At 42.5% G+C, this 13,806-nt stretch overlaps 1 protein-coding gene across 2 annotated transcripts in view; it reads right to left on the reverse strand.

Annotated features, from left to right (window-relative positions):
* LOC131425921 (octopamine receptor Oamb) overlaps window positions 1-13,806 on the reverse strand; it is a 348,159-nt gene that overhangs the window by 69,562 nt on the left and 264,791 nt on the right. Inside the window, exon 7 of one of the 2 annotated variants that reach the window (XM_058588225.1) lies at window positions 230-2,832. The exons of the other annotated variant lie outside the window; for it this stretch is intronic. Coding sequence (XP_058444208.1) covers window positions 1,988-2,832 — 845 coding nt within the window. The 3' untranslated portion in view covers window positions 230-1,987. Of the gene's footprint in view, window positions 1-229; window positions 2,833-13,806 lie in introns of those variants that run through there. 2 annotated transcript variants of the gene reach the window in all.

Genomic DNA, 13,806 nt, shown 5'->3' on the forward strand with positions numbered 1-13,806 from the left:
CACAGGCTTCGGCATCTTCAATCAAAACATCACCGCTTCTTACAAACTCAGTGATCCGGCTTCAGTTTACGTCGCAGAATTAGCTGCTATTCAGTACACCCTCGAGATCATTGAAACATTGCCCAAAGACCATTACTTCATTGTCACGGACAGTCTAAGCTCAATAGAAGCTCTCCGGGCAATGAGTCGTGATTTCATTCGCGTTATGTCACGACTCATGTCAAATCACTATACATTCAACGCACATCTCCGGCGTATCGGGATCGTGGAGAACGGGCTCTGCACCTGTGGCGACGGTTATCAGGACATCGAGCATGTCGTGTGGTCGTGCGTAGAGTATCGCGACGCCAGATCGGAGCTATTGGAATCCCTCAGGGCCCGAGGTAGACCGATTGAGGTTCCGGTTCGGGATGTGTTGGCGAGTCGGGATAGTTCATATATGCTTCTGATATACCAGTTCCTCAAACACATTAATATACAAGTGTAATCTGTTACATCTTGCTTAGAAAGTTCCTCCTATTTATCGACGTTATTTCAACTGTGGCTAAGAATTATTTTCACCTGCAGGTTCGACACTAACTTCCGCCGATTATCCCGATTCCTCATCTGTCCACCATCTTCATCGGAACTAACAAGATCTTTTTGCTGTCACTAACCTTTTCGCTTCCCCCCTCCCCGTCTCTTCTCCATCTCGATGTCAACTAATTAGATCTCTGTCGTTCTTAGTCATTTCGTTCCCATATCCCCATTTTACTTCGTTTTCCGCAATATTTACTTCTCTATATTTTTTCGTTATATTTACATCACCATCATCGCCCACGGAAGGTCGCTCTAGTCATGCGGGCCACCCGCCGGGTATTCGTAGCCTGGGGGTGTTTCCCGCGGACCCACACGGACCGAGGGATGCGGCCATCATCTGGAAGACTCATGACATATTCCATCCACCGGCCGGTGCCGATCGCCAGCTGAAGGTTGGATCAGCCAAAGTCGACCACTGCGACCCCAATACAACATTATCCAATCATACTATCCTAGTTTTAAGTTAGTCGTTAATAAAATTAGAAAAAGTCCTTGGCACCTTAGAGCTAAAGCAGTGTGCCTTAAAAATAATTATATTATTGAATAAAAAAAAAATACCTATTTTTAGCGTTGATCGCCGAGTAATGAAAGAAAGCATTTATTTTTTTAAGGGGGAAACTACGAGAACAATAATAACCAGAAAAAAACTGCTAAGCCAGGCTACATGATGATTGTTTTGTGGTACGAGGTTCGTGACGATTTCATACACCGGAGAGTATTTACTTACCCCTCTAGAATACCTAGAATGCTTAGAAATATCGTCATAAATATTGACCACTTCTTAGACTACAAAGTACTAAAAAATCGTTACCAGAATCTCTCGTGATCAAAAACTCTAGAAAGCTGCAGGTACTTCAATTTCTCAGAATCAATGACTACGAAAACTTCCCGAATTTAAGAATCATTCAATTCTAGCACTAGCATAAGCTATAACTGGCAGTTTTCGGGTTCCATTAAATCGACCCCAGTTCGAATCACTCGCCCCCGTTGCCTGGAATCGTCTTCCGTGATACCTTGGGCCTGACGGCGAATAAACCCTCCGGAAACCCTTTTCTGTCACCTTGTCTTGTCTTCTGATCATCTGCGAGATTGATGGCGGTGCTTACAAGCTCGTAATCGATTTCCCGTCCCGCTCGGTACCCACGCCCCGATCGTCCATCAGCAGTTCTTCCTCGGCAATGATGCGCTGTTTCGGCGTCGATCGGCTGACGACCATTCCGAACGCCTGATGATCCATCACTATCGGATGGCAAATGTTGTCCACGCTGTACCCGGCACTGGAACTGGCCGTCGTGCTTTGCGTCCGAACCGAGATCGATCGTTGCAGCCCGATCGACGAATGGTGCTGCAGGGGTTTCCTGGAACTGAAGGGCGGTGGCGTCGGCGGTTCCAGCGAGCTAAACGACCGTCATCTGAACACGGAACTTTCCAGTTCGGTTCGTGGCGTGGACGCCAGCGGCGTAAAAGCCGACGGACTGTAGCTGTGATTGTTGGTGTGCTGCGTCGTCGAGGACTTTCGCAGCAGGTTCACCTTGAACCGGTTCCAGCAGAAACACCGCATGATGATGCGTTTGAAGGCCTGCCGGAAATCGCGCGAGAACAGTGCGTAGATTAGCGGGTTCACGGCCGAGTTGCAGTAACCGAGCCAGAACAGGATGGAGAACAGCGTGTCGTTGATGCAGTCAACGCAGAAGGCTCGGATGAGGTACATGGTGAAGAAAGGCAACCAGCAGAAGATGAATCCGCCTACTATGATGGCTAGCGTTTTGGCGGCTTTCGTTTCCATGCGGAAGCGTTTGACCTGCACTTTGAGGTGTTTTTTGCCCAACTTTTTCGACGAGTTGGGCGACAAATCCCGCGATATGCCCGCCGGAGCTTCCTTGAATACCGACTTGCGGCGTGAGTCCCTACTGCTGCTGGACTGGCGGGTACTGCCCCCGTTATGTTGTTGCTGCTGCTGTTGTTGCTGTTGCTGCATGGCGATCTGCAGCGAGGAGTTGATGGAAGTGGTTGGGCTAGTCATGTGGGACGTGTTCCCACTGGGGCAGGAGATCGAAATTTGAGGATTGGCAGGCCCGGAACCAACGGCGGAACTGGCCGCCGTAGCAGCACCGGCGGCTGGTCTTGTTGCCGTCGTTCCTTCGAGCAGCATATTGTGCGTTCGCATGGTTGAAGCCATCAGTGCTCCGACGCCTTTACCGCGGTGCATCCGAAGTGTCAAACTGTCGTCGAAGTTGTTGTTCTTCTTGCCACCTGCGCGTCCAAAATAGAGCGTTTTTTGGATCGGTTTGATCGGTTGTTGCAGCACAGCACCCACGACGAAGCACAGTAGAAAAAGAGAAAGAGAAAGAAAAAGTTTGATTTAGGGTCTTCGTTCGACGAGGGGGGGCTGGGTGTGTGCGTGATTGTGGTTTTTGACAGATGGATGTTTTATAGGTTGTGTTGTCAATTCCTGTTGCGGTGTGTGTTTTGTTTTGGTGATTGTGGTGACCAAACCGATGGAATTGTGATTGCTGGTTAGTGACAGATGCTGGAAGTAGTGAGGTTAGCCGCGTTTTTTCTTTGTGACAGGCGCTTTCCTCCATTGTTCTCTTTGTTCGTGTTTGTTGTGAGTTTGTTGGCTGTTTTGGTTTCGTGTTTCATTTGTACATTCTACGTGTGTGCGTGTGCGTGTGTGTGGGGCTTCAATTTAATGATTCAACTTACATCCGTATCGATGTTTTGTGGAGCAGATGGCACTTTGGTTTGTTGGAGGATTTCATTCACATTCATGTTTTGTTTTTTTTTTTAATTGGCTTCAACTTTCGTTTGATGGGGGCGCATAAAACACTTGAACTTTCTGACAAAAATCATGCACTTCAACTGGTCATTTTTCATATACAAAACACACTTACAGAGTTGAAATTGACTGACATATTTCTGGTTTCATTTCGCATTCTTTAATGTATCATACAAACTGAAATTGATAAATATAACTGCATTCCGTAACAACTGTATCAACTATCGGCATACGAAAGTAGGTTTTGTTTAAAAACTGTCACAAAATTCCGAACAATCTAAACGGAAAAGAGAAAGAGTATTGAGCAAAACAGTCGCATTCCAATTACAAAACTGTAAACCGAACAGAACTGAAAACTATTCATAGAAAACCCGACGAAGTCAAAAACAAAAACAGAAGAACAAGGAATCAAATTTCGCTACTGGAGGAAAACTTTGGTTGGGGGAGGTTGGTTGATGGCAGGCATTCGGAGCTTGCATCGAAGGTTATAAACAATATCATATACTCAACAGAGCGGTGACGTATTGGTGTGTGCGTATTGGTGAATGGCAATCGGAAACCCGATTGTCCACAAACTCGCGGTTGCCATGCAACACGCAAGTGGCGTTGTTTTTGAGTGAATGGTGAGAAGTGTTGCTTTGTTTTTTTTTTTTTGCATTTTTGGCATTTCATTCCAGGTGATGTCAAGTTCATTACATGATGCATAAACAGTAAAGGTTGAGTGTTTTTTTTTTGCTGTGAGTGTGCACGTGTTTGTGTCCCCTTCCGGTACGAGAGGATGTTGTTTGCTATTGACTATTAACTACTGTTTTGAATGGTTGTTTTGTATTTCTAGTTAGGGTTACTGAAGAAAGTACGAAAATACACGCAATACCCAGTTTTGTACACTTCACCATGTATTTACAAATTGTTACCGTTTTGGTAACTCTATCTAAGTGTAGAAAAGTTTTCGATAGGTTTAGTTTAAAATAGATAGGATAGAAATAGTTCACCAAATTAAGATGCAAATTTTTTCGTTAAACATTCCAATGCAATGAAAAAAAAAATGAGTTAATTTCGGTACGATTTATGTCAACCCAATGAAATGAAAGAATGGCCGCCGGCCGATTCGATTTACGATAATAATACTCTTACTTTCGGACTCTCGGATGCTATTTTTTTTTTTGGTAACAGAACAATAAAACGTATGAAGTAGGTAGAGGAAGGGGAAGAAGACGACAGGTACTTAAAACGAACACGTTTAGTGAGGGAGGCACGCAATGTTTCTTTTTTTTGTTTCATTCGTGGAAATCATTAAATGTAAGCCAATCAAAAATTGATCATTTTTATCGTTTGTCACGTTTTCTGGGTTAAAAATGGTTGCTTCATAAACCCGTGTTTCTGTGTGCTTGGGTGTGAGTGTGTAAGCGAAAATAAAATAATGGCTACGGAACATGGAGGATGATACGGTTTTTTTTATTATTATTGGGGAAATTCCATTTGCGGTGTAAATTATGGACGCATTATCATGCCAGGAGACCCAGTTTACCGGAATTCGATTCCAGCTAATGGAAACCGATAATCGCATGTCCATCAACAAATGTTTCCGATGTGGGGCACATAAATCTGGTGTTGTTTGCATAAGAAACCTTCAATCAATGGTAATGGGCAGGGACCGTTCCGGGAACCGGCGCACGGTTCAGCATTCGATCCATGAATTATGCATGCATTTCAGAATAGCCTTTATCCCGTAACAGCGCTGTTAAAATTGACTGAATTTCCCGGGCTGTTTGTTGTGCGTCCAGACATTTATTGGAAGTTTCAAATTAAATTTCAAAATTGTAGTACTAGTACTTATTATATTCCTCTATAGAAAATATATAGAATTGGTGGAAAACCCGACTTTTGATCGTTGCTTTGAAGACCCTTAGTGTTATATTACAGTCGACTCAGCTCTAAAAAATCGGAAACTGTCAAATTCAAAGACGTTTCTTACCGCTCAATTTTCTCGGAGTCGACTCAAGGGTTACTTGATCTCAACACGTTTAGACTCGTTTGACAGCTACTATTCGCCCATTGAACAAATTGGAAGTTCAAAATGCTGTCAGTGCTATGTTATATATGACGTAACCGATAAATCGCAGTGATCTTTAATGCATCAAATTTTCTAGGAGATGCCTGAATTGATTTCGAAAGTCCTGGACGCGTTTGAAAGCTAGTATCAGAGAGGTTGATAAGCTTGAAATACTAATGATCCAGGACATAATTCAATGAGACTATTTAAAATGTGAGAGAAAGACAGTATCACTATACTAGGTGGATTAAGAAGGAATTTTTGACGTAGGACTACATCTTTCTTTACTATACGCACCCATTTTCAAAATTTCACAACACGAAAGTGTAACGAAATTACTTCAGATTTGATTTCTTATTCAATTTTTCCCTGTGTGAGAATAATATTGCGTTGATTAACTTTGTGCAGCGATTATTTTACAGACATTTAGCTACTGATCGTTCGCATTCGAGAAAAATACACTGAAAAGTGAACAACGCTGGGAAACATTCTACAAAATCAGCCCTTCTCAGGGCTCGCAATGTTAACCAAAGAACTAAAAAATACTACTTTTCATCAGTTCAGAGTAAATCTAGAATAATTTGATTAGTTTTGTGCACTTTTTGCAGTGCGATCTTCGCACCAAATGAGGGTAAATAAAATCTGAATTTGGCTGCTTCGCGTTAGAGAAAATATGCTCCGTGTTTATCAATATCGTAGAAATGGTCAATATTCAGTTGAAATATATGAGCGATTGCGTCATCATCCAGCTGCTGCGAAAAATTAATTGAAAGGTGAACGATGAAGAAAAATTAATTATTCGGCCCTTCGAAGAGTTTTCCAACGGACCTTTAACATTTTTAAATATATCGGTAAATAAAAAAAACCTGATTTTGAACCTGGTTTCTAAGATTATGAAGATTCAAAATAAATTTCTAGAAACTGGGTTGTAAACCTGAATTTTGAACGTGGATTCGAAACTGAGTTCTGGAACTGAATTCTGAACATGAATTTTCGACTTGAATTCCGCAACTGAGTTTTGAATCGTATTTTTGGGATTGAATTCTGACCAGGATTCTAGAGCTGGATTCCGGAGTTGGATTCTGGAGTTGGATTCTGATTCTGAATCCCTCTGGAACTAAATTTTGAATTTGGTTTCTGAAACTTAATTGTGAAACTGGAATCAAAGTAGAATTCTGAAACTGAATTCTGAAGTTGAATTCGAAACTGAATTTTGGAACTGAATTCTGGACATGAATTTCTGACTTGAATTCCGGAACTGAGTTTTGAATCGGAATTTTGGGACTGAATTCTGACCAGGATTCTAGAATTGGATTCCGGAGTTGGATTCTGGAGTTGGATTCTGATTCTGAATCACTCTGGAGCTAAATTTGGACCCTGGTTTCTGAAAGTGCATTCAAAAGAAAATTTTGAATCTTGGTTCTGAACCTGAGTTCTGAAGTTGAATTCGAAACTGAGTTCTGGAATTGAGTTCTGGAACTGAATTCTGACCAGGATTCTAGAACTGGATTCCAGAGTTGGATTCTGAATTTTGAACTCGATTTCTGGAACTTAATTGTGAAACTGGAATCAAAGTAGAATTCTGGAACTGAATTCTAAAGATGGATTCGAAACTGAGTTCTGAAACTGAATTCTGGACATGAATTTTCGACTTGAATTCCGGAACTGAGCTTTGAATCAGAATTTTGGTACTGAATTCTGACCAAGATTCTAGAGTCGGATTCCGGAGTTGGATTCTGACACTGAATCACTCTGGAGCTGACTTTTGAACTTGGTTTCTGAAAGCGGATTTAAAATAGAATTTTGAATCTGGGTTCTGAAGTTGAATTCGAAACTGAGTTCTGGAACTGAATTCTTGACATGAATTTCTGAGCTTGAATTCCGGAACTGAGTTTTGAATCGGAATTTCGGGATTGAATTCTGACCAGCATTCTAAAGCTGGGTTCCGGAGTTGGATTCTGGAGCTCGATTCTGGATCTGATTGATTAATTCTGGAACTGAATTTTGAAACTGGAATCAAAGTAGCATTCTGGAACTGAATTCTAAAGATGGATTCGAAACTGAGTTCTGGAACTGAATTCTGGACATGATTTTCCGACTTAAATTTCGGAACTGAGTTTTGAATCGGAATTTTGGGACTGAATTCTGACCAATATTCTAGGGTCGGATTCCGGAGTTGGATTCTGATACTGAATCACTCTGTAGTTAAATTTTGAACCTGGTTTCTGAAACTGAACTCTGAAAGTGGAATCAAAATAGAATTTTGAATCTGGGTTCTGAACCTGAATTTTGAAGTTGAATTCGAAACTGAGTTCTGGAACTGAATTCTGAATCTGATTACCGGAACGGAATGCTGAACTTAGTTTCTGGACAGGAATCTTGCAGATTTCTTGGACTGCACGGTTTCTGAATTTGGAGCTGGATTTTTAAATTGAGTTCTGAATCCGACATCCGAACGGAACTCTGGTCCGAGATACTGAAACTGAGTTCTGTACTTGGATTGCTGAAATCGAACACCGCAGGTGGATTCTGGACCTGAATTTTGATTTTTTGAACTTTCGGTAGACCGAATTCTGTACACGAATTCTGAAACTAGTTTCTGAATCAAGAGCAGAATTTTGAAATTGAACTCTGAATCGGAATTCCGTCCCGGCACTTTGGAACTGAGTTCTGATTCTGAGTTCTTGTTTCTCAAACTGAGCTCTGGAGCTGGATTCGGAACCTGGTCGCTTGAATTGAATTCGGAATTTTGTAGATAAATTCTTAGACTGAATTTTGGACCCGAATCTTGAATTGATTTCCGGAAATGAATTCTGGAGCTGGATTCTGAGGCTTAGTTCTGAATCGGAATTCCGAACCGGGATTCTGAAACTGAGTACAGGATCTGAAATATGGTTTCTTGAACTGAATTCTGAACTTTGTTTCAGAAAATAACTTCTAAATTCCGATTCTGGAATTGAATTTTGATTCTTGATTCTGAACATTGGTGCTGAACTGATATTATTGAGCTGGATTCTGGAACTGCATTCTGAATCTGATTTTTGGACCAAGATTCTGAACCTGGTTTCTGAATCAGGAGCTGGATTGTTAAATTGAATTCTGAGCTGGAATCCCGAACCTGGATTCGGGAACTAAGTTTTGGTTCTAAATTATGGTTTCTTGGACTGAATCCTGAACTTGGTTTATGGATCGAAATTCTGAATCAGGATTCCTACGATTTTCTGTTAGAAAGCCTAGAACTCTAGAACAGGATTTTAATACTAAAGTCTGGATTGAAATTCCGAACCTGGCTTCCGGAACTGAATATAGGACCTGAAATTTAGGTTCTTGAACTGGATCCTGGAGGTAGTTTTGAACCCGGGTTTCGAAACATAATTTTGAACCTGTTTTTTTTAAACTAGTTCCTGTAGCTGAAATCTGAAACTGAATTCTGAATCCTGATTCTGGTTCTGATCTGTGGAACTGAATTTTGAATCAGAATTTTGGAGCTGGATTCTGGATTTCTGAGCCAGGCTGCTGAACTGGGATTGTGGAGCTAGATTCCGGAACTGAAATTCGGACCAGAATCGTGGAAAGCGATTCTGACATGAGTCTGAATATAGAACTGAGTTATGAACCCGAATTCCAAATCTGGTTTGCGGTTGGTTTGTAACACGATTCTAGAACAGAATTCAGGACCTGAAATCTGGTCTCTGGAACTGAATTCTAAAACAAGATTTAGAATCTGCTTTGTGAACTTGTATGCTAGATTTATAGATGGATTCTGGGATTGATATCTGAACCAGGATTCTGAAGCTGAGCTCTCAGTTTAAATTTAGTATAAATGTGGATTGTGGTACTGATTTTCAAACATGAATTCCAAACCAAAGTGCTGAATTGGGATGATGGAGCCAGATTCTGCAAAAGAAATCTGAACTAGAACTGCGAAACTAAACTTAGGACCAGAATTCTGACCAAGAGCTGGCTTCTGAAACTGGATGTTGATCCTGGATTCTGAACCTGGCTGTTGAACTGGATGTACAGAGATGTATTCTGGAAAAGAATTCTCAACTCGGACTTCGGAACTGAATACTGGACCAGGATTTTGGTATGAAATTATTAACCCAAATTCTGAATCTGCTTTCCGGAAATGAATTCTGAAACAGAATTCGTGAATTAAATCCTCGATCAGAATTTCGAAACTGAATCTGAAGACTTTATCTGAAGATTTTACAGGCATTGAATCTTTATATCTGGCAGATTTACGAAGTTTTTCATAACACTCCGAAAATATCGTTTTCATTGAAGTGTTTGGATACCTGGCAGCCCTGATTTCCACCGAGTCTACACGGAACCGCAAAACCATCTAATTTTAAGTACATTCCACCCAATTCGGGGGTTCCATCAAATAACCTAATTTTAGGTAAAGTGACTTTATGTAGTTTCCGTAAGAAGGCACGAGCTAAAAATACTTAAAGATGAGTTATATTTACTCTACAGTTGAGTCGTGTTGACTCAATTTTAGGTTGATACGGTTTGCTTTTTGTATTTTGACAACAATTGGAGGAGCGAATGAAAGAAAAGATTCAAAAGAGTTGAAAATTAAGTAAAAAGAAGTCCAGTAATAGGTAGTTTTTATTTTCCGTGTAGGTCTAGGATGAGAATCAATTACTAATGCAAACACCAAAGTATCGTGTCTTCGATGGCACAAGAATGTAATCGCAATCTGAAACGAACCGTCGTTATGTAAATCGATTGACCACTTACTAGTTTTCACATTTAATCTACATAAACTTAGTAGCGCTGGGCTGAATTTAGATTGGCATTCGATGAGAGGTTGAATCTCTTATGTTTATTCAGCATGTCACTGGTCTTTCCGGTTCTCGGTAGACCGAAGGAGGCCATATGCTTTGGTTTCTCCCTCCGTGAACTTCTTGAATGTTCTCCATCGACAGACTGAATCAGGATATTTTTTTTATTCTGCGATGAAAAGCTAGTGGAAAAGTGCTTTTTTCTGTTTCTGCTTAGCGAATGAATCCATACTTTAAAACCGGAAGCCATGCGAACGCACGGTTTGCGATTTACCGTGAATGAAAAAAGTTGCACTCGGTCTAACTAAAAAAAAAAGAAAGGTTATACACCGGAATATTCCATTCGATTATCATTCAAAAGATGCAGAGATTTCGGGTTCCGATTTTCGGAAACGGATTTAGTTTCTGCATTCTTTATAGCACCGGGTTGCTCCTGGCGCTTTCGCTTCTTTCCTCCCGGACAGACAGTTTGCTTTATGTATGCAGATTTGGTTCGCTACCGCCGTTCCCGTTTATTATGCCCGGCTGGTGACGTTGGTTTGCCGGGTAATGCTAGGAGACCCAACCAACCAACCAACCAACCAACCAACCTACCAAGGATCCAGAGAACGCGACATCAGTGCACAGAGTCAGAGTCAAGAAGTGGAACCACTACTTTATGCACGGCCAACGCTCTGAACGATAAGCGCCGATGTCACACAGCACACAAACGCACACACACACACGACTTTGATGCATTGACAATCCCTCGTTCGGCTGTAGAATATATTAAATTTATCATTTGCATCTCATTCCGTCCGGCACCGTTCATTCCGTGCGAAACCGGAAGATGGCAGCCGTAGATCTGTGCTGTGGTTGCCAGGTTTTTGGAGTGGCTTATCACTGCATAAATAAGGGTGGTGGGAGAGGGGGGACAACTGTTTTCTCTTTTCCTTTGTGTGAGTGCGTGTGTGGGTGTGTGTTTGGTAATCTAGTTAAGAAGCCGTGCATGTCCTAGCTAACTTTAATCTGGTGCTGCTGTAACCAAACAAGATTTTCAATCCCTACATTATCAACACCGGAGGACAGTCCCAGTTCCATCGCAACGCCTTCGCCATCGCCATCGCATTTTCCCACATAACGTAAGTAATGGAACGTACTGTCTTAAATTGGCCTGAATAGAACAACCCCAGCAGGCGTTCCGGTCACATTTCAAATGGATCGAAAGCGCTATGCCCCGACCACCGACACAGGATTGCTTTGATCTGTCACAAACCAACCAACCAGCCAACCTCCATCATCAAACAGAAAAACCAGGCGAACGGAAAGCCGGCGAACAACACAACCCTCCAACCTACGAACCAAAAGCCTGCTGCCCCGTCGAATGCAGAATGGAATCGGTGTTCAGCTATCTCTGGAAGGCATCCTCGGGCAGCAGCCCACCGACAACGACGCATGACTCTCTGTCTCTGGTTCTGTTCTGGTTGAGGAACACACAAACACACACACAGAGACGTGACCGCAAGGTCCATATTAAAGTTATCTGGATTGGTTTGGCTTGCTTGGCTGACTGGTTGGGCGAGGCGGTGGAATTTCAATCTACTGCAGTAAGTGCAAACCAGGCAAGATACGGATTTTTTCGGGTTTGTCGCTTGCGTGGAGCTCAACCCTCCGCCCCCCTGCCAGAATGCCTCGCAACGAATGCATTCCGAACGCCTCGCCAAATCTATGCTTCAGGAAAATGATATCCGGTGCGAAATCGAAGTTCGGTTCGATGGAGCTGCTGCTCCTGGTTCTTGCCAACCGCAAACACTTTGAAGTGGGTGGTCGGATGGCACTCAATTCGAGAGTAAGAGAAAGAGAGAGAGATATAGAGCGTAGAACATCGATAATAAACGTGATTCTACAGTACACTGCACTTGCCACCGGATGGACCGGGTCCAAATCAAAACTGCTGGGACACGCCGGTGCCATCGGATTCGACGACCGAAGAGGAAAAAAAAGCCCCTGAAAATATCTATAGCTTGCTTCGATTGATTCGAATTGAACCGAATTTCTACTTTCGAAACCCCCGCATGACAGCGTTTGCCCCACTCTACTCCTAAGTGGGACCATCATGAGCGCTCCAGCCGTTGTTCGAACAGGAATCCAGTAGTGGTCATTCACTCATCCTCTCGGCGTCTGTACGATTGCTAGCATTCAAGTATAAACAGACAACGATTGAGGACAACGGCAGCAATGGACTCTATGTAAAAGTGGGAGTGTGCCTGTGTTTGTTTCTCTCTGTGTATGTGGACAAGTGCCTTCATTTACGGTCGAGAGACCCTTTTGCTGCTGTTGTGGCCTGCTGCTACCACTTTGATGGTGAATATTCACATCCCGTTTGAAGTAGCCTCCTGCCCGTTCGCATTGATTGATTGGAAACGGTAGCGAGAAAAGAAACGGGTGGGCGGGCGGTGCTTTTCTTTCTTCGAAACATTCTACAAAGTACGGTGGCTTCCGGGTTGGAAAAACCGATGGAGTCGCACGGTGGTTAATGCCCCGTTTACACTTCTGCTGGTTGCCAGCATGCTGGTGTCAGTGTACTGCCCTCTTAGGAAAAAAACGTTCAACGGTGGTCCTTCGTTGGTCTAATACTTTGGATCATTGGACCACAGTTGAACGTTTTTTCCTAAGAGGGCAGTACACTGACACCAGCATGCTGGCAGCCAGCAGAAGTGTAAACGGGGCATAAAGGCTAGCTAGGAAAGTTACGGGCACACACAGTAGGCGGTTTTACTGCGTCGAAAATTTTCGCAGGTCGCTTTGGAAACGTACGTGGGTAGTTTTAATAAATTTTTAGGTGAAACTAGATCAATGTGTAATGGTGACATTGTTTGAGTCAGAGATGCCAGATTCGCAGATTAATCTGTGTTCCACAGATTCTCAATATGCGGCACAGATTTCAAAAATGTCAAAGATTTCTGAAACCGGTAACAGATTAACAATGAACCCCTAAATGTATTCAAATTGCTAGGGCAGTCAGTCAGTGAAAATATATTTCCGACAGACCGTTTGAAAGTAGCGAGACTATTGTATTATTAAAATCAACCTTTCTAGGCATAATTGTAGGATTTTGATTCGTTTATTATTCGTAGGATTCGTAAAGGTAATCTACTGTATGGAGTTATTGATTGTATTCGGCCATATTTCCCCTAAGACTTTTGTAGTTACCGGATTCTTACTTTCCACCATACAAGATCCCGCAAATATTTGTTACAGTTTTACCGGCTGCTCGGCCATCCATGGAAGTTGACCATCAATGTTAACTTCCCTCTCTGAGCAGCCTAGATAGCCGTGTAGTGTCGGTAGCAGTTTCCCAACTGCTAAGAATAACGCTACGGTCCACCTGTACCGGTGGTATAAGTCCACCAAACAGGTAAGCCGTGTGGCATCCGGCGGAATTATTTTTTACCAAGAATTGATCCACTGGTTTCCTATTCCATGTCGTAAAAGGCCACAACAATAGGAACTCCTAAGTCAAGGTGTATTTCCGTGCCGATGGCTGAATGGCTGCAGGAGGTTAAACATTGCAGTCGTGAACGGAATATCTTGGGTTTTTCCCTTACTGGATACACGCAATGCTT

Source organism: Malaya genurostris, chromosome 1, assembly GCF_030247185.1.
Source record: "Malaya genurostris strain Urasoe2022 chromosome 1, Malgen_1.1, whole genome shotgun sequence".
Classification (NCBI taxonomy): Eukaryota; Metazoa; Arthropoda; class Insecta; order Diptera; family Culicidae; genus Malaya; species Malaya genurostris.